This window comes from Balaenoptera acutorostrata, chromosome X (genome assembly GCF_949987535.1).
Source record: "Balaenoptera acutorostrata chromosome X, mBalAcu1.1, whole genome shotgun sequence".
NCBI classification, from domain to species: domain Eukaryota; kingdom Metazoa; phylum Chordata; class Mammalia; order Artiodactyla; family Balaenopteridae; genus Balaenoptera; species Balaenoptera acutorostrata.
The window spans coordinates 32962553-32987520 of record NC_080085.1 but is presented as its reverse complement, the minus strand read 5'-3'; the positions used below and the strand labels follow the sequence as shown (position 1 = coordinate 32987520).

Here is a 24968-nt window from a genome sequence, read left to right as displayed (position 1 = left end):
TATCCTACCTTTTCATCCCCGCCCCTCCCCCTACCCCCCTGAATAACTGGTGCATTCACGATAAAATGACAAAAGTCTCAGTATTCCACAAAGCAATTTCTTGGGAGTTGTCTTGCTAAAAAATTTGGGGGTTGTTTTTGTTACAATGTTTGAGTAGAATTTGACTTTGAATCACACCTATTTTCCATCTGATTTTTTTCTGTCAGAACACACTTCTCTTACTGCATATTTTAAGTGCTATAGCAGCAATTTATGGTATTTATTACTCTAATATGCAGTTATGATGGCTAATTTCACTGTCTTTACCTTAATAACAAAGCTTCTGGAAGAAATTCATCATGTTTCCTCAATAATAGCAAACCACAAGATGTTCCTACTTGTCTTTTACAAAATAGGAATAATATTTAGCCATGAATCTTCAAACTGATTAATTTTGCTTTGTTGTATAGAAAACAATATCTGGAATAGCTGAATGATAGCAGGCAGACAGGTCTTATTTGTGAAGAATAATTAACATAAAAATATAAAGATACCTTAGCATTTTTTCTGTTTCTCCTCTTTCAGTATTTAATCTTTGGAGATAGCTTTTACCTAGCCTAGGAGGTAACCCTAGGTCTATAAATTCTTAATCTGCAAAGTCAGTTTCCATCTTCATTTTCCATGCTTAATGGTAACATGCCCTTGATGTCCTAGTATACATGAACATATTGTTGTGCTGTAGAGAAACAGAGACAGTGCTACCAGTTACACTCTTTTTTTATTATTATTAAAACATAGCAGCATCATTCCTTTGGGTCACTGGACGTACTTGGCTCCTTTAGTTCAAAGAACCCAAACGTGTCCCCTCCACTTACTAAGACTTAATGGAAGGAAAGATGGTTTATAGCTACCACAGTAAATTTCTAAGCTCTTTGAGTCACTGCTAAACTACTGTTCAGTTGAGGCCAATCCTAAACTTTCATTCTGAGCATACAGCTCCATGTTTTCAAACAGGGAATGAGTGTTCAAACTGACAAGCCTTGTAAAGTGACTGTCTCGTAATGTAGTGCCTAATTTTATTTGACAGCTCCCAGGTTTACAGTTCAAGTGAAGGCACACATTTAAAGACAATTATTTCATTTTCTGGCCTATATTAAATCTGAGAGTCTCTCTATTATGGTAGCATATTCATGCCTCTGCAGTTCAGATGATGTCACCAATTTATCGTAAACCCTTGTCTAGCTTCATAATTTTATAACAGTAAAACAAATCTGTTTGGGGCTGACAACAGCCATTATTTTTTCCTGGCAAGTTTTCCCATCAGAAAAAAAATGAGCTTACTATTTAAGGGTCAGGCTGCTTTTTTTTTTTTTTTTAACTCATTATAGTGCTTGATGCTTTTTGTCTTTGATGCAATCCTCTCTGCCTTTTACCTATTCAAGAAGAAAATAACTTTGGTACGTAAGTTTAGAATGGTTTCTCAACCTTAGCACTACTGACATTTTTTTTAAAAATTGAGGCAAAACACATAATGTAGGCAAAACAATTCACATAACATAGAATTGACCATTTTAAAGTGTACAGTTTAGTGGCATTTGTACAGTCACAATGTTGTACAACTATCTCGTACCAAAACATTTCCATCACCTCCAAGGGAGACCCTCTACCCATTAAACAGTCAGTCTCTATTTCTCCCTTCCCAGGCCCTGGCAACCTGTGATCTGACTTCTAGCTCTATGGATTTACCTATCCTAGATATTTCATTTAAATGGAATAATACAATATGTGCCCTTTTGTTGTGTCTGGCTTTTTTCACTTAGCATAATGGTTTTTAGGTTTATCCATGTTGTGTAAGTACCTTATTCCTTTTTATGGCTGAATAATATCCCATTGTATGAATATACTACAATGTGATTAGTCATTCATCAGTTGGTGGACATTTGTGTTGTTTCCACCCTTTGCCTATTCTAAGTAGTGCTACTGTGAACCTCGATGTACAAGTTTTTGAGTATCTGTTCTCAGTTCTTTGGGGCATACATGTAGGAGTGACTATTGACATTTGGGGCCAGGTAAGTCTTTGTCGTGGGGCCTCTCCCCACTACATGCCAGTGGCACCTACCCCCCCAAGTTGTGAGAATCAAAAATGTATCCAGACACTGCCAAATGTTCCCTGGGGTGCAATGTCTCCCAAGATTGAAAACCACTGATTTAGAATAAAGGGAAGGAAATCTTTAGAGATAAGCCATAATTAACATATTATGATTTTCATAGAAGTAATTCAAGTCTAAAGGAGAGCACTAGAGTTGGCCCTCTGTGTCTGCAGGTATCCACGGGTTCCACATCCATGGATTCAACCAACCATGGATCAAAAATATTGGAAAAAAGTAAAAATTCCAGAAAGTTCAAAAAAGTGAAACTTGAATTTGCTGCATGCCAGCAACTATTTACAGAGAACTTACATTGTGTTTCCAACTATTTATGTATCAGTTACATTGTATTAGTTATTATAAGTAATGTAGAGATGATTTATAGTATATGAGAGGATGTGCATAGGTTATATGCAAATACTATGCCATTTCACATAAGGGACTTGAGCATCTGCAGAATTTGGTATCCATAGGGGGTCCTGGAATGAATCCCCCATGGCTACCGAGGGACAAATGTATATGGTTGTCAACAGAAATAATCAATAAACTGATCTATGATAGGAATAGAAAGAAGTTTTATTTGAGCCAAACTAAGAACTGTAGCCCAGTAGACAGCAGCTCAGATAACTCATGAGGAACTAGTCTGGAGAAGCATGGTTTTCAGCACAGTTTTATATCTTGTCAGAACAAAGAACATCAAAGAAGTCAGGGATCCATTCCTTCAAGATTTCAAAACAACAGCCACAACAAATCAGCATATACACAGGGACTCAGTATGGCCTTCGCACCTGGGAAGGGAGTCTTATCATTGAAGGCATACCAGCATTGGTGACCCAGGAAGGGAGGCATTTCATCTTTATTTTTAACATGGACATTTTTTACTTCTGGCCAATGCACCCTTTTCTTTAAGGATTAAGGCAGATGTACAATGCATGTTTGATAGGCCACAAACAGGCTGTTTTAGTTAGCATAAAGTTCGAGTTAAATCATATATAAGCCAGAATGACTTTCCCATACCGCAGTATGTGAAATTTTCTTCCATTTTGGTTCTAGAAACCAAGGTGTAGTCCTGGTCCTATAATCAAGCAGCTTTGTCCTTGGATAAGTCACTTAACCTCTGGATTTCAGTTTTCTTGTCAGTAAAATGAAGGGATTGAGATGGATCAGTGGTTTCCAGTGTTGCTCAGTGAAGCGCCAGGTTTTCTAAAGGGGTCCCTGAGGAGCCACTATGAGAGAAGGGGAGGAAAAGAGAGCACTCCTGGTATGTAGTACCTCCCCTTCAGACAGAGCAAGCGAAAGTTTGAATTCTATCATTTCTAGAGCAAATTCACATGTAAATAACATTGATTTCACCAGCGAAAAGTCATTTCTGAAATCCATGTGCTAATTAACAAAGGCACTAGTTTGTCAATGAGACTCCATTTCTGAAATCCATCATGCTCTGCTGTTTGTGCACAGAGGAGAAAGATAGCTGAATACTATCTTTGAGTGCTGTCTGAACAACCACCTCTGAAATGTGGCTTTTTGATTAAATGTAGTATGTGTTCTATTAGGACAGTTATTCACTCCTAACATCTAGATTACAGCTAACTGTCACATAGATAATACCATACTGTCTATGTTGACAGATTGTGAAGCATTCATTATAACACAGAGTTATGTATTTAAAACTATATTTCATATTTGCTGAGTCTCTCTACATGCCTTTCCCCCCATTAAATGGTGATTGTTATAGTTGTTTCCATTTTCTTCCATATGGGACAGAACTGTAATCAGTGTAAATCAGATCCATAAGCTAAAAACAAAGTTTTATGGCTGTGACAACTATAAACTCTAAGACTAATGATATTCTTGTTGATAATAGTTGAGGCCCTAGTGATAGGAGAAATACCTATCTTTGGAATTCCCGTATTTTCATGATTCCACCTGATTGTGTGCTTAATTTTGTGCAAATTAGACCATTTTCTAATTCCATATTTGTTTGTTTCCTGTGGGTAAGGCACAGCCCCTAGTCTATAAATATCATGTGTTAGAGTACCATACCATACATTTAAACCAATTATTGCAATTACTAGCAATTGCTAGTAACTTGATTACTGTCATCCTTATTTCATGAAGAATTCTGTTTGATAAGGCATTATGAATTGTAAAACTCCTTCAAAGAAAATTTGGCCTTTTACCTTCCTTTGTGGGAGAATCTATTAGATCTTTTCTCTGTATCTCGTTATTCTTTACAAAGCGTAAAATCGTTAGACAAGAGATATCTGAATATTTGATGTAAAATTTGGCTTTTAAGAAAACCATATTGAGTTAGCAAAACTCACTCGGCAGGGGGGAACCATATTTGTTTTGTTTTTAAAAAATATTGACTTTATAGACGTACGTTACCTGTTTTGTCTTCTCTCTTATAGAAATCCATTTCTGGCATTTTCTCCACACTTATTCCAGGAAACCTGCCTGTTATCATCTGGCGTTTCATTACATACCTCCGGTAGCACAAAGATATCTTTTTTTAAAGTCTTAGGTAGTGATCATAACCACTACATTGTCCTTAAGAAGCAGGTTCAGGATATTAAAGATATTAATTACTTCTTCTCTCAAACTCTGAGACTCCCCACTCTCACTAGCTCAGTCCTGTAACTTCACATTATTTTTCAAATATCTCAGTCCTTGAGTGGGTTTCAGCTTCCTAGTTCCTGTGAATACATATACTACATGCCATTCTAACTAAGCTATAAGTTTGTGACAACCTGTTTGGGCACATGAGCACCACTGTACAACAAATTCTGAATTATAAACCTACCTGCTATGAAAAAATTAACCTTTAATTTCCACAAATAGGTTACAGTGGTGAAATACAATTGGGAAATAATCTGGTTTTTCCACCTCCCTAACTAATAGGAAGATAATCCAAATAGGATCTTTTTATTTTGCATAATACTGGTTTTTAGGAGGTGAAATGTCACTTTAGAATTCTAGCGAGACTTTGTTTTTCTAGGGAAAGTTATATCCGTCAGTCTGTGATAAGAAATGCCTATTTAATACCCATTTCAGCAGAAAAAAACCTTGAAGGCATCGTATGCATGCACAACTGAGTAAATGATGGTATCAAAATGGCTTAGAAGCAAGAAAACAAAGAATTATGAGTATGACACTTCATAAGATTTTCTTTTATAGTATATAAATCTGAGCGCAGGATTTGGTGTGCTCCTTGTTGATTTTTGCTTCTTGTTTTTTGTTGTTGTTGTTGGTTTGGGGGATGGTGGTTGCTTGGCTGAAAAATAGTGTATTCATATACCCAAAGAATTTGGATGTGCTACACTACTCCCACGTAACAAAAATCTTTCCAAGTATAAAACTTCACAGTCACAACTCAAAGGACCTAAGAAATCATATATATACAACATCTTAGGTTCACAAATTAGGAGACAGGCCCAGATAAATTAAGCAACAAATGCAGAATCATGCAGCCAGGTTAGTGCCAGAGCTGGACAGGAATCCGCATACCTGACTACAAATTCGGGACCTTTTCACCATACCATACTCTTCTCTTTGCCTGCAGTTTCATTTGTTTCAATAAAGGGCTAGTGAAAGTGGTGAACGGATATTGGCTCTCTCAGACTTCAACAAGATAGCCTCAAAAGGCAGTTTTCATATGACTAACAGAAGGCTCAAGTAAGTGGATAGCTTAGCATCTTATGTAGTCTTTTATGAGAAATTCACAACTAAACAAGATATTAGAGATTTATTCAGAAAAGAAACATAGCTTCCTGGTTAGCATGTGGACTCATTATAGTTTCAGTCTGTGGCTCACCAACATTTACACAACACTGTCTAGGAATGAACTTTCCATTTGAATAAATACATTTTGCAGATTGCTCATGCTCACCTTTTTAAATTGTTAAAAAAACTTTTTAAAAACTATTTTTATGGAAATAGTTCTAAAATAGATCATATACCTTACTGCCTTCTTAAACAATATCGTGAACATCATGTGGTCCTTTCTTGGTGACTCAGGTTCACCATCATAAACATAATCCCAGCTTTGGGAGCTGTTAGTGTGAGCAGGGTTAGGACCTACTCTAAATAACCCTCAAAGAGCCTTCTGTCTGTCTGTCCTCTTGTCTTCAGATTCATCAGCTTTCACTTCTTGTTGCTGTCAGTGTGTTGATCCAGTTCAGCCCACCCCTAGTCCCTTCTACTTCTACTTCTTTAATGTGCAATGAGGCTTTCAAGTCTTATAGCCAGGCTCGTGGATGAGGGTTGAGTAAATTGATCCTTGATTAGTCTAAGGGAGCTGAGGCTCCCCTGTAGGTAAAACATAAGATAAGTTATAATGCATGACCTTGGTCATCTTTTGTTTCTAAGTTTATGAGACTGGATTTATTTGAGTGACTTCTGCATAAATAATGTCTTACTGTCCTTAATATCCACAGTGATTATGTCAAATATTGAATAGCTACCTGAACTATCAAATAACCCAAGTATCAATGGAAAATAATTTATTTAGTATATTTTGTTGTAGCTACTCATTCATGATTCGCTGAACATATATATCTGTCATGTGTATGATTTTCATTTCTTAATCTGTCCTTCTTAAGAGCTTCTTTGTGATCTATTATTAAAATTCTCATGATGATAGACTATCAGCATACATTTGATCAAAACTGAAGTTAGTAAACATATAAGGTATGGTAAAGGATACTTGCTTATGAGTTTCTTACAGAATCAAGTCCTTTAAATAAGGACCAGAAATAGTCCTTAATTTGCATTCTGAAGAATTTCTGAAATTTTTAAATCGCATGATATCCTCAAACTAGTTATGAATCATCAAAGTAGGCACTACTCAACATTAGCTAATTGAAAGGACCTATGAGACTCTCATAAGGCTTTAATAATGGCTAAAGGTATGGTGCAGCCAGAGAAAGATGGCTCCTAAGGCCATTTTTAGTCACACAGGGCATGCTTTTTCTTCTAATTGTGAACAGTCGAGATACATGCAAGATAACCTTGGTCTCAGGGGAGCCAAGGCACATGTTTACTGAGAATCTTTGATACCCAATGGTCATACAGATGAAATTAGGCTGCATACCATCAGTGCAAACCATCAATCTGTACCTTTTCAATAAACATTGTAGACAAGCTAGTACAGAGTGCCTCCAAGGGCTTTAAACAGCACTTTATAAAGCTAGTACATTTCATCCCAATCTTGACCAAGGGGACCAAACTTCTAGGCATCCCTGGAGTTAAACATACAGACTCACTGAAAGTTAACACTATCCTTGATCATCTATTCTTTTATTTTCTAAGTGTTTTTTTTTTATCGTCTTGGTAAATCTCTTGTTTTTCCTTTAATGGAATAACTGCCACCATGACAGCTGTCATGGTGACAACAAATCACACTCTTGTTTATTGAGCTCCATTTTTTGCCAAGCTCTGAGCAAAGCACTTTATGTCCATTACCTCATTTATAACTATGACGTCGGTGCTGTTATTCCAATTTTACGGATGAGGAAGGAAAGCGTAGGGTTTTTGCTTTCCTCTCATAGCTGTTTGCTTTAACAACTTTTTCTTACTTTCTAAATGCGTAACTGATGTGTACCATTTAACAAGCTTGGAATACCAATGAGGTCACATTCGTTACTCAGATTAAACAGCCACAGCCCCTGGAAATATGAGAATGTCTGTCTTCCTTCCCTGACCAACCCTATTCCCATGGGAAATTGAAGAACTCTAGGGTTGCACCTTAGGTCTAGAGGAGTACGCCCTGGGAGGAGCAATCAAGATGGCGGAGTAGTAGGACATGAAGCTCGCCTTCTCCCACAGATAGAGGAGTATGCCCCGCCTCCTGCACTGAAGAAAGATAATGGAATGCTAGGTGCATTTGTAGGAAGTCCCCATCCTCTCTTGCTCTTCATGTTCTTGCTGTTGTTGCCGGCGTATAGTCTTACATTAAAACCAGGGCAATCAAACCAGGCTTTCTGGGGCTTCCCTGGTGGCGCAGTGGTTGGGAATCTGCCTGCCGATGCAGGGGACATGGGTTCGAGCCCTGGTCTGGGAGGATCCCACATGCCGCGGAGCAAGTGGGCCCGTGAGCCACAACTACTGAGCCTGCGCGCCTGTAGCCTGTGCTCCGCAACAAGAGAGGCCGCGATGGTGAGAGGCCTGCGCACCGCGATGAAGAGTGGCCCCCGCTTGCCACAACTGGAGAAAGCCTTTGCACAGAAACGAAGACCCAACACAGCCATAAATAAATTAAAACTAAAGAAATGGCTTTATTTAAAACAAAAAACAAAAAACCAGGCTTTCTGGTACCCAGGACAATTCCAAGGACAATAGAGGAGTCACTTTGTGAACTGTGGCACAGGTTGCCTTTGCTGGGCTGGTAGTAATTACCAGCAGCGCTGGGAAAAGAGGAGGGCACCTTTCTACCCAGCATTTCACTCACCTGTGCTCGCTCCATAACACAGGAGGCCCTATTGCCCAGTGTTCCGGCTACCTAGTGACCCTGTTGTTTCATTTTCATCTCCCTGGCCTCTTTCCCAGGCAAGCTCACAGAACCAGAGTGGCTAATTGAGGGAGACCTTAGGATAACCTACAATTGAGGGGTGTGACTGGATGGGGGGGGGACTATACTATATTTTTTTCCTGCTGGCTCTTATCAGGGCCACAGTAACCCATGTGACAGGTTTCAGTAACTGTAAACTTTCAGAAGGGATCTCAGTTTCCTTCCTCAGAGAAGGAACTTCCCAGCCCATTCAAGCATGGTGTGCCAGATGTACTTGGGAGAGCAGTGGCAGGACTCCATCGGCCTCTAGAACCCCTAGGTCAGAGGTTCCCAAACTTTCTGAGTTTAAGGCGCCCTTAGTTATTGCAGTGACTTTTTCACAGCAGCCATAGGCCAAAAGAAATGCCTAATAGTTCCATTTATTAAGTAATTAGGTCCAAACAACTTAATAGGTATTTATATCCTGACAGCTTGGTAGCCATTTGAAAAAATAATACAGGCATACCTCCTTTTATTGCACTTTGCAAATATTGTGGTTTTTTACAAATTGAAGGTTTGTGGCAACCCTGTGTTGTCAGGTAATAGTTAGCATTTTTAGCAATAAAGTATTTTCTAATTAAGGTATGTACATTGCTTTTTAAAGACATAATGCTATTGCATACTTAATAGTCTATAGTATAGTGTAAACATAACTTTTATAAATGCACTAGGAAACCAAAAAACTCATGTGACTCGCTTTGTTTCAATATTTCTATCTTAAATAGCCATGCAGTTACTTACTAATTGGATGCGTGTACCTGTTGGGCACCGCACAACTTCTCAAACCTTCTCACTTCTTGTCAAACACAGCACTTTTTTTTTTTAAATCATAGCCGAAAATCCAGTTTCACAAAGGAAAGGAAATGAAAGGAAATGAAACTGTGAATTACCTTAAGCTCATAGTTTGTGTGGTGTCCAACAGACGTTAAGTATCAATGCATTTCTCCAAAAATGTAAACTATCCGGCACATTCTTCATGAATTCACTGCAGCACCCTGGGGAGCCAAGGTGCTAGTTCCTTGCCAAGCCAAAAAGCATCTGGCTGTGCCCTCTTCCCACAACAGTAGTTGTCCAGCTACTCTCCCTCTACATAAGTATTACGGCAAATCAATGGTTCTTTCAGAACAACAAAAATTGTGCTCCAAGCGGAGCCCAAACAGAAGTACTGTACAAATTTCAAAAGGTAGTTTCTCTTGCAGAAGGATATTCAAGTGCTGTCTCACTAGAAACTTTGCAGTAAATGTACTGATTTCATAATCATATATTAAGTTTACGATGCTGCCTCATAATTAGAGGCATGGTCCATGGCTTCCCAGCTTCTAGTCATTCAGATATCAAGTTTCTCCCATTCTGCCTTTTCCTTTATTCCACGCTTATTGAATCATGTTCTGTACCAAGGTCTTTACTAGGTATTATGAAAGACAGATGTTGGATCAAAATATGAATAATACATGGGCCCTGCCCTCAAGTCTTGAGGGGGAACCAGACAGGCATACCAAAAATTATAATAAAATTACAATATACTTTAGTTAATTGCTATAATTGAAGTATATGTAAATACTGAGAGTCTGTAGCAGCTCTGTCTAACGAAGTGGGGAGTAGAATCTGGGGAAGGTTTTTAGAGGGTGTTACATCGGAATGGAATAGGAGTTTGCTAGGCAGAGGAAATATTAGGTACAGAATTATGGAGGCATGAAAGAACCTATATGAAGGATGGTAAGATTTGGTTTGACTGAGGAATAAGGTACATGATGGGTGTAGTGGCCAAAGAGATCACCCATATTTCACATCTGTCCCTTTCTTTCCCTTCCTATTGCCACCATTCTAATGCATGATCTCATTATTTCTTAACCTGGTCTGTTGTAAGTAGCCTTTTTCCTGGCCTTTATCCCTCCATTTTCTCTTCATCCTACCCCCAAATCTGTTGTACTTGTACATTTTTCTAGGTTATTCTCCACGAAGTATCGGTCTAAACTCTTGAATGCTGTCAAATAGTTTAAATATCTTAGCCTAACGTTAAATGCCTCCATGACATGGCTATCAGGCCCCTTTCCGGTTTCATTTCCCTCTCTTCCTCTTTTGAATCGTGTACTCTGGCCCTACTGACCAGCTCATATTCCTCGTCTGTGGCCATAGGTTTATTCGATTTCAGGCCCTCACTCACTATTTTGTTTTCCTAGGATGTCTTTCCTCACCATCTTTGCATGCCCCAATCCTGCCAATTTTTAAAAGGCCAGCCCAAATATACTTTTCACTTGCCCTTCTCCAGGTCCCTCTCCCATCCCGAAACACACCTACCCAGTAGAAGTACGCCTGCCTGCTGACCTCAAAGAGCATCTACCTTGTTCATCTTGCGTTAGAGCTGTTTGTGTATCTCTTTTATCTTCATTATCTCTTGCACTGAAGAACCTTGAGGTCAAAGGCAGTCTCCTACTCATCTTTGTGACTTGTCATGATCTCATTGTACATAGTCTGTGTTCAGTAAATATGTCCTAAAGAAGGAATTTTGTTCACTGAAAAGAAAAATGTAAACATTTGCAACTTTAAATAAGGGCTGTTTCAGTGAATCCAGACCCAAGATTAGAGAACTGATTAGATAAGTGGAGTAGAGATTTTCCACATGGGCTGTTAATTTTCAGGCCTTACCATCTGCTGTTTTTCAGCAAATGTACGGACATGATTTTGCCTAGATAAAGATTTTTGGCATTAGAATGTCAGTTTTAGTATGCTGCAATGCATTAAAAATATATAACATGACTACATATTTCGGTTTAAGGCAGTAATTTAGAGAGTTACTTGAGAAGCTATCTTATTTATTTTTATTCTTTTCTTTTGAAGAGAAAGCATGGGTGAGAGCTATTTATTTTGAAATTATGAAAAAGTAGTTACGTTTTTTGAATTAATATACTTATTTTGTGGTCATTTATGTGTTTACCAGTCTTAGAGTTTAAATATTTTCTTTAGTAAGGGTGTTTCCTAACTGAATCTAAAGAAAACAGCTTAGGTTTTTCTTTATGTCCTTTAATGAGAAAAGAACATGTTTGATTAATACCTCAGTGTTGTGTTCTCAAAGTAAATTTACATTCTGTATACTTGCCACATCATGTAATCTCTGATGAAGGCATACACATGATTCTGGACAGCTGTGGGGTAACTAACACATTTTGATGAGAAGGAGGTAGAGGGAAGTAATCATCTTTAGTTTCAAACATTAAGTCCAAACATAAGCCCTAGCATCGTGGAAATTGCCCAGTGTTTTAGGAAGAAATAGTCTGATCTTATCCTATAGGTCCAAGCTGCCACCTTCCCCTTTATTTTGTTTCCACATAAAAAGAATCCCAATTCTGGTATCACCCATGACATTTCCAAATTACCTTGATGAGGAACAGCAAATACTCTGCCACAACTTCCTATTCCCTAATATATGGCAGATGGAACTAATCTGTAACAATATCTTTCCTACTGGTCGGACTCTTACTCTAGGTGGTATCTTCTAATTGAGCACATTTGGCAGGTGAGATAAAATCTAATTGCCAGCTTATTCCATCAAGAGTTCTCAGTATTATATCATGTTGCCTTCCAGTACAAGAAAATACACAGAAGGTGTTTGTGGAGTGCTCTTGGTAATTTGATTAGGCTGGAATAAGAAGGGCTGTGTCTTGCTGTACATTACCTTATAGTTGCTTAACCTTCTGAATTAGCCTGCTTTCTGGTTTCAAGAGTTAGCTGCTTTCCTTGACCCCTTTATGGAGATAGTGTATATAACATTTTCTCTTAGGAGAATTTAGGTTTCTTTTTTCCTCTTAAAAGCTTAAAATACATTATTACTGATTGTTTTATTTTCAAGAAAACTGTCCCAAAAGCCAAAGATGCGTTAGACTTTATTGACATATCTATTGTGTTTAGAAACAAGGAAGCCAATAGCCCTGATCAGTTTTGTACTTGTCAGACCACACTCAGTGTAGAATACAATATTTTATGAGGTAAAGACGGTACGGAGACGTCTGTCTATTTTATATGACCAACAGACGAAGGAACTAGACATGTTTATCCTAGAAAAGAGAAGCCTCGAGAGAAATCAGTTACTGTCTTCATGAATTAGTTGGCCTATTATATGGAAGAGAATTGTTTGTCATGGCATAAATAAAACCAATGGCTAGGAAGTTGTTAATTCAGTGAAATGTTCCTTGAAAAAGGGCTCCACAGTCAAATAAATATGACACATGCCTGTGTCATGTTCGTTTTCTGGAGATTTAAAATATATATTAAATGCATATTAAGGGTCCTGAAAAGTCATGCAGTAAAAGATCTTTTTTAAATTTGTTAATCCCAGCATTCCATAAACACCTTCCTCAGAACTAGTTTTCTAAGGAGCTCCCATTTGAGTAGTGGTTTCAAACTGTGGGAGTGGCACCAGCAGCACCAGCGTTACCTGGGATCTTACTAGAAATGCAGCTTCTTGGCCCTACCCCAGACCTATGGAATCAGAGAATCTGGGAGGTAGGCCCAGCAATATGTGTGATAATAAGTCCAGCATGGGATTCTGATGCTGCTAAACTGTGAAAAGCACTGATAGAAAATTCTACTATTACTCTCCAACTCAACAGCATCCTTTTATTTTTTTATTTTTTAAGATTTCTTCTAACGATATTTTATGACTGTGTGATTAATTTTTATCGATGGTTACCCTTCTGAAGTACAGAAGGAAGGAAACACTTATGGAAGGCCTACTGTAGTTTTCAATGTAGCCATCTAATTGGTATCAATTTGGATACTTTAAAGAATCCTAAGTACTGAATCCGTATCTTCTATGAAGTGAAATACACATTTCTAAAATGAGGTAAACCTTAAATTCATTGCTATTGTGGCCATTTTTAAAAGAGCATTTACCGTTTTTCATTTTACTTCAAAATGTTTTTTGCAAAATGTAGACCTTTTTTTTTTTTAAAATACATCTTGAAGGATCTGTAATGTGCCTTCTCTCATGTCAGAGGTCTTTAAGATTAGGGAATTTTCTAATTTGCATTAGCAGAGATTAAATTCTGGTAGCATTCTATTTATCTCTCCAAACAAGCAGGACAGTTTTAGAAAAATGTAATTGAAGTATAGTTTAAAATGAATCTGTACATAAAAAAAAATAATTCCCCATGAGTATGCATACAACCATTGCCTTATTTTACTGGGTATCATAAATATGCATTTTGAATGTTTATATGAAATGCCCCTGTAAGTCATGCGGAACAATTTTCTTTTTCTGAAGGACATTGAAATGGGGTTAAATATATTAAAGTGTCAAAATATATTTAAGTGCATTTAGAACAAAATTATTACTAATATCCCTTGGAATGAATTATGGCCAAATTTGTCTTAATTTCTTGATATTATTTTGTCAACTCTTCCTTTCATACAAGTAAGTGTTCTCTGGGTTTATATTAGGTCAACTGGAGTTTTATTTATTTTTAGTTAGGGGGACAAAGACTGATAGTCCACAGACTGGATTTTGATTTCACTGCTGCTGTCCAACAGCAGAACGCCTGGGGGCATCCTCTTACAGTTATGAGTATAAGTACTGGTATCATTATTGCTATATTTAAACACCCATGGTTGGCAGGAATGTGCTAAAGTCTGGATGTAACATCGTTAATCATGTCACTGTCCCTGCCCAGGGCAACTGCTACTGAAAGGACACACATGATGAGGAAGACAGCAGATTGGTGGTTGAGAGCTGAAAGTCACTTCATTGCTGACCTAGAGAAAGAGGTTTAGGGTGTTGGCTATGTTTTCTAAAGAGTATCTAGCAGATTTCATCTTGTATATTAACTTTCCACATTTTTTTAATTACAATTTTATGCTTATTATTATATCTCTTTTTAGTTTTCCTCACAGGAGAAAAAGCCAATTCAGTATTAAAACGCTACCCAAGAGCTAATGGACTTTTTGAAGAGATAAGGCAGGGCAATATTGAACGTGAATGCAAAGAAGAAGTCTGCACATTTGAAGAAGCAAGAGAAGCTTTTGAAAATAATGAAAAAACTGTAAGTATACTGGCAATCTTTTTTAAATGTTCACAGATTTGCCTACCTTTGTGATGTATATTTGAAACCTGCATTCCCAAATTGTGTGCATTGCTATCATTTAAAAACTACCCTCCCAAAGAACTAACTCTGAACGGGGCCTCCAACTAAGCCACCCGACTCTGCGGGTCGGAGGTCTAGTTTCACTTCCCTGTGTGCTGATCTGTCTTTGAGGGCTCCATTGCCATAGGACCCTGCTGAGTTGAGATCGATCATCTGAGCAAGGGGGAAGCATGTTTTACACAAGGCTTTGTTCGGGAAAGTTATAGATACCATTATGACCATACCGTGCTAAATCATGGAGAAAGTGCAGAGGAAGCTAACATATAGTGATGCTGTTTTAAAATGTTTTACTCCTTAGGTAGGTTTATTCCTAGGTATTTTATTCTTTCTGTTGCAATGGTAAATGGGAGTGTTTCCTTAATTTCTCTTTCAGATTGTTCATCATTAGTGTATAGGAATGCAAGAGATTTCTGTGCATTAATTTTGTATCCTGCTACTTTACCACATTCATTGATTAGCTGTAGTAGTTTTCTGGTAGCCTCTTTAGGATTCTCTATGTATAGTATCATGTCATCTGCAAACAGTGACAGCTTTACTTCTTCTTTTCCGATTTGGATTCCTTTTATTTCTTTTTCTTCTCTGATTGTTGAGAACAGGCATCCCTGTTGAGAACATTGACCTGATTAGTTTTTCAGTTTACTTTTGGAAATTAGTTCTTTAGTGTGTAATTAAGCCACGTGTCGTAGACTGAATAAAGAACCCCAAAGATATTCACATCGCGATCCCTGGAACCCGTGAACATATGACCTAACATAGTGAAAGGGTCTTCGCAGATGTGATTACTTTCAGGACCTTGAGGAGGGGACATGAGCCTGCGTTATTTAAGTGGGGCCTTAAATGTGATCGCAAGGGTTCTTACGGGGGAGAGGCGGCGGGAGGTGTGGCAACAGAAGAGGGAATGCAACAATGGAAGCAAAAGGTTGGAGTGATGTGAGGAAGGGGATGAAAGGGACCACTAGCCAAGTGATACAGGAGACTTCTGAAGATTGGAGAAGGCAAGGAGACAAATTCTCCCCTGAAGTCTCCAGAAAGAACACACCCTTGCCAACACCTTGATTTTAGACTTTTGCAGATTTTAGACATTTCTGATCTCCAGAACTATAAGAAAATAAGTATATGTTGTTTTCAGTCAGTAAATTGTGGTACTTTGTTACAGCAACAATAGGAAACTACTATAGCAAGCTGGTTTGAATGGATCTGAAAGTAAAAAACAAAACAAAAAAAACCAAGGCTCTGTATAATGTATATATATGTGTGTGTGCGTGTATACATGCATATATATGTTCATATTCATATATACATATATAAACTTACATATTAAAAAGCTATTGATATATATCCATATATAAAAGGCTATTCATATATATACACACACACACACACACACACACACACATATGTATGGAATCAAGTATCTGACATGTTAGACTTTTAATAAAAATGGAAAATACAACACATTCCTCTGGAATCATGTGAAGGTGATGTGCATAATCACTGTACCACTTTTACTACACTTCATCTCAGCCAGACAGCCGAGAAGCAATTACTATACTGCTTGTGACTGTAGTGAAGCACAGATGAGATTTAAATATGGCAGAAACTCTCTTCACTGACCTCCTCCCGAAGGAGTTGTGGATGAATTGATGACCATTTTAACTGTAAAACATACTAACCCATGTCCACAGCACAATGAATACTCTTGGGCAATAATACTCATGCCTACTTCTATCCCACCAGTTAAGTGGTCTGCTCTTCGTTGGGTTTGTTCCCAAACCTATTTATTTCAAGTACACATCCGTAACTTGATCCCAAATATTGTAATTCTGTATGTACAATTTAAATTCCAGAATTTGACTAAACATTTCATAAAACGGATGAAATATAAATTGGAATTCGTGAAATTCCAATTGTTGTTTTCACGAAAGTACTTTGGAAAGATTTAATGCAGATGAAGAGCTCATAAAATTGCTGTTAAAATATGCATGGGGGAGACAACTTAAAAGTTTTGGATAAAAATCATAAAAGTCTAGGATTCTGTACTTAGACTGCTTCACAAATGCCTTTAGTTTCTTAAAAGCTCTTCTCTAAGGACACCCAGAAGTGGAAATTAGAGACGATGTTGTGCTGGTTAAGAGTGTAAACTTGGAAGACAGACAACATGTGTTTTAATCTCATCTCTACCATTTACTGACTGCGTAATCTTAGGCAAGTTTCTTAACCTCAAATGTAAAATGAGGATGATAATAATTGCTACCTCAGAAAGATACTGGGAGGACTAAAAAGTACATGACACGTTGTAAGTGCTCAAATGTTGTTATTAATACTGTTACTGCTACTATGTATATGGTCTATTCAAGAATGACTACGGGGACCGTCGATTGATGGAGCCATACTCAAAGAAGACCCCTGGGCTTTAAGTCAAAAGACTGATAAATAAATGTACATATAGCTGTATGTTAAAATGAAGTTTTCAGTTCTCCACTTTAGCCAGCTTTGCCAATTACCAAACCAATTCCAATCCTAATTGCTTTTGATGAGGGAATTCTCCTACAAGTTGGTTTATTTGTCTGCAAATGATTAGCTTGAAAACACAAAAATAAGACCCAAATCCTATGAAAATACAAAGCTCCCATGACAGGTAAGTATCACTTCACTCGACCCTTCCTTCCATAGTTTTTTAAAGATTCAGAGTTTAAAACAGTAAAGCCGTGTGCCTGTGGCCCGTGACATCCTGTACCCGTCCGGCTCCACCCTTCTGTCCCTATGCAACATTCATCTTATAAAACAAGGGCCAAGGTCTTTTCAAGCTGAGGTTGTCTTCTGTAGCTGGTGCAGGATTCCCGTTGCACCTTGCTTTCGAACATTTCAATGTTGCATCTCTCTTGTTACCTTACCTTAACAAAAATCATATTGAAGTAAATGGTGTCAGAACCATCCTGAGACCTAGCCTGTTGTTTTGCCCTAGGTCACCCAGAGGGGTCTACCCACGAGAAATGAGGGAAATTAATCACTACCTCCCGACAAAATAAACAGAATTTCCTTTTTCTCATTCAGGATCATAGTAATAACTACTTCTGGTTAGACTATAAAGGGCTCAAGTGAAGAGGGCAACGGAATCCCAGGTTGCTTCTGATAGAATCATCTCAATGTTTTAGTAATTAGCAATTGGGCTTTTCTCAAATGTCTTATATGGAAAATTTGTAATTATTTGGGGGAAAAATGTTCCCGATTTTGGGGGTCAGATTGGGAAAAGATACCCCAAAGTCTACAGCTATTGATCCAAAGGGAAGACAAATAAGAAGGAAGCAAATATCATTCAGTAATATTTATTAAGGTAGGGCTCTGTTGGGCTTCTTCCCAAAGGTAAAAAGAGACTCGGCCCCTCTTCTCCCGGTGATAATAGATTTAAGAAAATCAACTCAGATTGTGATGAATCAAAAGACGTATTAGAGCTGAAGACAACATGGCCAACAAACACTCAGACCAAACAGAGAGCAAATACAGAATCACTGGATTTTTCTGTCTGAAAGCTGGATATATGTTTGACTATAGGGTTTCCGAATTCAATCAAACGTCTTAGATTAAGAATCGTAACTTTTCGCCTTAAAAGGGATACTCATGATTTAGAGGCAAGAGCACAAAATGAGGTTTCAGAAGACCTGAATTCTAGTCCCAACTCCATTCTGTATTTAGGTGAAGACACTTAACCTCTCAGAGCTGAGTGAATTACGATCAGACACTTATTGGATTCTAGTCTAGTCCTTGACCCTTAGCAGCCATGACCTTGGGCACAGGGCTTAACCTTCCCTAGCCTTGGATGGGCTATTTGCAAAACAGGGATAATAATAGAACTACACTGTAGCAGGTAGAAGTGATGATTACATGGAATAAACATATGTAAAGAGCATAGCACTGTGGCCAGCATAAAAGTGCTCAACAAATATTAGCTGGGATTTACTTATTCACTTGTCTGGGAGGTGGTTAGAGAGACTGGCGGGAAGGAATGAGTGTCAGAATCGGGGGCGTTAGCTCATTGAAAGGGAGCTTTTTTTTTTTTTTTTAATTATTTACAATCTTTCAGCCTCTAAAGAAATGCTGGTACCCTAAGGCATAGTCCTGGGTGACCACACCCTAGTCAAATCTCTCATAACAGATCTTGCTGTTTTGCATGAAGATCCAGGGTCTGTGAACGCCTTCTGTGCAGTACTCATTCTGTTTAACCAGAAACTAGACAATTAGCCTGGGGAATAAAAGAGTATGCAGAAGTACAATTTATATTTATAGTAATTATTTTAGCTCTTATTCCAGTATTGACAATGCCATATTAATAGTATCCTTTTCCAACAATTGAGAACTGTTTAGCCACCAAAAAGATGATCCAAATTTAATGCACTTAGGGCTTAGAGAGCGCCTGTTTGGGACCTCCAGGAAGTCAACTCTGAGACAATCAGGATTAAAAGAGGTTTGGGGGAAGGATGGAGAAGTAACATCTCTGAAAGGCAAATGGCGGGGGAAGGCTTGGGCAGAGAAGACCTTGATCCTGAGATGCTGATTTGACACTTCTGAAAGGAAAGCGAGGAGCTTCAGACCAAAATGCAGATGTGATCAGGTTTCAGCCAACCCAAGAGGGAGCTCCAGAACGAAGATTGCTCCTGAGGGGAGCCCCACGTTGGGCAGGAAGGGCCAGGTACCAGTGACCCACCCTGCTCATTCACATGGTGGGGATTGCCCATCAAGCATGCGTAGCCTCTGCCCCCACCTCCAAAGTTGAGGCGCATCCTGAAGGTGATACAGCTGGAGGCTGCCCGCCAAGCCAACTGTTTGTAGCTGAGCAACAGTTTTCTTTCTTGAAGGAAGATCTGAGAGGCATACCTGAATGGCTGCCAAAGAGAGTTCCCACAATATACACACCCTCAATATATTTTATTAGAATACAAATTTTCCCTATTTTTATACCTTACATCATTTCATGTTTTGTAACTTAAATCTTTATATTTTTTCTTGAAAGAGTTTTACCAAATTCTTGAGTAGTTAAATTGAAATAGCAAATTACAAATTATAGTAAAGGACTTTAAAATATATATTTAAAAATTGATTTATTTTATTTTTAGAGGCAACTAAGTGCATATTCATTCCTGTGTTCCCAAGTATACCGATAAAGTTGGCATTTAAAATGCTGAGGTAGCTAACCCTAAAATTCCATTTATATTTTGTGTTGAATTAAAATTTATACTTTTGAAGTCATATTTTTGATATTGCAAGCACATGTTAGATGCAAAAACAGCATTCTCTTTTAGTCTTCAGGTTCTTGGAGGATAGGCATTGTATCCATATTGCCAAGTATTTTCCAGGAGGTTCTGTAGCTCAATTATAATGAACAGAGAATCACCTCACTTCTTGAATGTGATGAAGGATTATTTAAAATAGACCTTTAACATTAGTGAGATATATAAAACATTCATTGAGGATGAAATATGTTTTTTACGTAACCTTACCTTTTACTGAATTCAGGAGGATGATAGACTATGCTTTTGGATTACTCTGTGATATAATGAAAGTTGTAAACAAAATGAGCCATGGACATTAGAAATGAAAAGCCGTACTCTCTCCATCATGACAGTAAACCAGAGGATATTCTTTCATATATATTTTTACAGACATGTATGGACAGACAGATTGAATTCTGTAGATATACGTTGGAATTTCCAATGTACTTTAAGACCTTTTAAAAAATGTGAATATTGGCTCCCTGGATTATCTAAAGATTTAAATAAGTTAACCTGAACATATATGGCAGTCATAATTATTATGTAACTAACTTTTGTATTCTGCAGCCAAAAGAAATTCCTGTATTCTGATGAGACTCAGTAAATATGGATAGAAAAAAATGTTTATTTATTTAACATCTCCTAATTATATCACATTTTGCTGAGTATTTTTCCAATATTTTACTATAAAAATTTTCAATGATACAGAAAAGTGGGAAGGATTGTACAGTGAACACTCACCAAATAGATTCTACAAATAACATTTAACTTTACTTGCGTTTATCTGTCCATCTATCCAGTACTTCGTCCTTGCGTCAGTCCAAATGATTTTCAACACATTTGAAAGTAGATGGTACACGTCAGTATATTCCCCCTAAAATACATTAGAATTCATTAGAGTTTAATATTTGGTTGTATTTTTTTCTTTTGAGGTAAAATGTCGATACAATGTAATGCAAATGTCTTGAGTGTGCCATTCAGTGAGGTTCCACAGGTGCACAGATCTGTGCACCCAGGATACAGAACGTTAGTATCATCCCATAAAGTTTTCTCATGCCCGCGTACCACTTCCCAGTCAATCTCCCAGCACCCCACAGGGAAATACCACTGTCTTTTTTTTTCCACCATAGATGAGTTTTGCCTGCTCTAGAAATTCATGTCAATGGTATCATACACATTCTTTCTTTTCTTTTCTTTTCTTTTCTTTTTTTTTTGGTTTGGTTTTGTATTTTTTAAATTAATTTTTATTGGAGTATAGTTGATTTACAATGTTGTGTTGGTTTCTGCTGTACAGCAAAGTGAATCAGTTATACATATACATGTATTCACTCTTTTTTTAGATTTTATTCCCCTATAGGTCATTGCAGAGTATTGAGTAGAGTTCCCTGTGCTATACAATAGATTCTTATTAGTTTTCTATTTTATATATAGTAGTGTATATATGTCAATCCCAGTCTCCCAACTGATCCACCCCCCCCTTCCCCCTTGGTAACCATAAGTTTGTTTTCTACATCTGTGACTATTTCTGTTTTGTAAATAAGTACGTTTGTACCGTGTTTTTAGATTCCACATGTAAGCAATATCATATGATATTTGTCTTTCTCTGTCTGACTTACTTCACTCAGTATGATAATCTCCAGGTCCATCCATGTTGCTGCAAATGGCATTATTTCATTCTTTTTAATGGCTGAGTAATATTCCATTGTATATATGTATATATGAGGAGTACAGGGTGGCAGTGCCGACCTTCTGTGCAGGTTATTCTCTGTTTTGCCTTCCGCAAACCAGTTGCTGTACTCTCCTCCTAGGCTCTGAGGCTCCCCCTCTGTCTAGGCTGATCTCCCTGCTGGTGAGGAGACTTCCCAGAGTGCAGGAACCTTTCCTCCTTCACAGCTCCCTCCCTGGGGCACAGGGCCCGTCCCAATTCCTTTAGTTTTCTTTTTCCTTTGTCCTACCCAGTTACGTGGAGGTTTTCTTGCCCTTTCAGAAGTCTGAGGTCTTCTGTCGGCGTTCAGTAGATGTTCTGTGTGAATCGTTCTACTTGTAGATGTATTTTTAATGTTTTTGTAGGAGAAGGTGAATTCCACATCCTACTCCTCCACCATCTTGATCCCCTTCAGCATTAATTTTTTAAATGTCTGGTAAAATTCAACTGTGAAGCCATCTCGTCCTGGGCTTTTCTTCTCTGGGAGATTTTTGATTACTGATCCAGTCTCCTTACTAGTAATTGGATTGTTTAGTTTCTATTTTCTTCCTGATTCAGTCATGGTAGATTTTATTTTTCCAAGAATTTTTCCATTTCTTCTAGGTTGTCCTGTTTGTTGGCATATAGTTACAGTAGCTTCTTAACATTCTTTGTATTTCTGTGGTATCTGTTGTAATGTCTCCATTTTCATTTATAATTTTGTTGATTTGGATCTTCTCTCTTTTTACCTTGTTTAGTCTAGCTAAAGGTATGCCAATTTTGTTTATACTTTAAAAAAAACTACTCTTAGTTTGCTTAATTGTTTGTATTGTTTTCCTGTTCTTAATTTCATTTATTTCTTCTCTACTATTATTTTCCATTGTCTGCAAACTTTGGGCTTAGCTTTCTTCTTCTTCTAGTTCCTTAAGGCATAGAGTTAGGTTGTTTATTTGAAATTTTTCTAGTTTCTTAATGTAGGTATTTATTGCTATGAACATCCTCTTAGAACTGCTTTTGCTATATCCCACAAATTTTGATATGCTGTGTTTCCATTTTCATTTGTCTCAAGTTACTTTTTATTTCCTCTGTAATTTCTTTGATCCATTGGATGTTCAGGAAAGTGTTTTTAAACTTCCATGTATTTGTGAATTTTCCAGTTTTCCTCCTGTTATTAATTTCTAGTTTCATACAGTTGTGGTCAGAGAAGATATTTGGTATGATTTCAATCTTCTTGAATTTTCTAAGACAGCTAAACATATGGTATGTCCTAGAAAATGTTCCATGCATGCTTGAGAAGAATGTGTATTCTGCTGTTGTCAGATAGAATGTTCTGTTTTTATCTGTTAGGTTCATTTGCTGTATGTTGTTCTCATCCACTGGTTCCTTATTGATTCTCTGTTTGGACGATCTATCCATTGTTGAGAGTGGATAATTAAAGTCGCAATTATTATATTGTTGTTTATTTCTTCTTTTAACTTTGTTAGTTCTTGCTTTATATACTTGGGTACACCAATGTTGGATGTATAAATATTTAAAATTGTTATATGTTCTTTGTCTCTTTTTACCATTTTTAGTGTAAAGTCAATTAGGTATTCTTGCTTTTTCTGGATACCATTTGCTGAAATATCTTCTTCTATCCCTTCACTCTTAGTGTGTTTGTAAGGCTAAAGTGAGTCTCTTGTAAGCAGCATATCACTGGATCTTGTTTTTCTTTTTATCGTTCTATGGATTTTTTTAAATTTTAACATCTTTATTAGAGTATAATTGCTTTACAATGGTGTGTCAGTTTCTACTTTATAAAAAAGTGAATCAGTTATGCATATACATATGTGGCCATATCTCTTCCCTCTTGCATCTCCCTCCCTCCCACCCTCCCTATCCCACCCCTCTAAGTGGTCACAAAGCACCGAGCTGATCTCCCTGTGCTATGTGGCTGCTTCCCACTAGCTACCTATTTTACGTTTGGTAGTGTGTATATGTCCATGCCACTCTCTCACTTTGTGCCTGTTTACCCTTCCCCCTCCCCGTATCCTCAAGTCCATTCTCTACTAGGTCTGCATCTTTATTCCCATCTTGCCCCTATGTTCTTCTGACCATTTTCTTTTTTTCTTTTTTTTTTTTTTAGATTCCATATATATGTGTTAGCATACGGTATTTGTTTTTCTCTTTCTGACTTACTTCACTCTGTATGATAGTCTCTAGGTCCATCCACCTCACTACAAATAACTCAATTTCGTTTCTTTTTCTCCTTTACATTGTCACTCCCTTGCTTTCCAGTGGCTGTGGTTGCCCTGGATTCTATCCTCTATTTCTTCAGGCCAGAAATTCTGCAGATTTTCTGAGTTTTAGCCACTCCAGGTAGAGATATCTTTGTTTTTTCCTCAGTCTAATGGATGGAAAACTGGTACTGTGCTCTGTTCCTTCTTCCGAGTTTCGAATTCCCTCCAAGATCTACTGTTTTTGTATATTCTCCTATGCCTCCCAGTCACTGTTTGTTTTATATTATTTTTGGTATTTTTTTTCCAGCATCTTAAATTGTTTCCTGTGGCAGGGTTGGATCTCGTAGAGCTACTCAGCTGTACTAATAGCAAAACTGATAGCTCTATGTGATTTCAAATATGACAACTATAAAATGAACTTTGTGGCTGTAAAAGTTTCTATGGTGTTTTTGCTAGTGGGATATTATAATAAAAATAGTCGGCCTAGCTTTTAAAAGTGGGCCTACCAAATATAACTTTTCTATAAGCTATTTAAATATTTTAAAAAGAGAATTTTCAAAAGAAAGTAAAATAAAACTAAGAAGTAAATAGAACAATAATTACTTGGAAATTCATATTATAAATTAAGGATATTTGAAGGAAGAATAAGCGGCATTACAGAAGACATAAGGTGAGAAGTAAACACAAAGGCTCTGACCTTGATTCCAAGTCGTTATAGATAAAGACATTGGACTACAGTATAGGTTTTCTCCCTCAAAGTCTGATGTGGGTTGGCAGGGGCTCTCGTCCATTTAGTGACTCAGGGAGCCGGGTTCCCACCATCTTGTGATGTTGCCATGTAAACACGTGGCTTGCATGACCTCTGCTGTAGGGAGAGAAAGAGCCAGAGAGTCGCTTGCACACAGGCTTTTTATAGCCGGACTTGGAAATGGCATGCCATTTTTGTCTCCATTCCATTGGCAAGAACTCAGTGAAATGCTCCCCATCC

The 24968-nt window shown here is 37.6% G+C and overlaps 1 protein-coding gene across 4 annotated transcripts in view; it reads left to right on the top strand.

The window, feature by feature from the left end:
• The window catches only part of PRRG1 (proline rich and Gla domain 1), a 198547-nt gene that overhangs the window by 94129 nt on the left and 79450 nt on the right, over positions 1-24968 (top strand). For 3 of the 4 annotated variants that reach the window (XM_057538908.1, XM_057538911.1, XM_057538910.1), the window contains exon 3: positions 14548-14708. In XM_057538908.1, the coding sequence (XP_057394891.1) occupies positions 14548-14708 (161 nt within the window). Of the gene's footprint in view, positions 1-14547; positions 14709-24968 lie in introns of those variants that run through there. The other variant, XM_057538909.1, reaches the window with a different exon arrangement.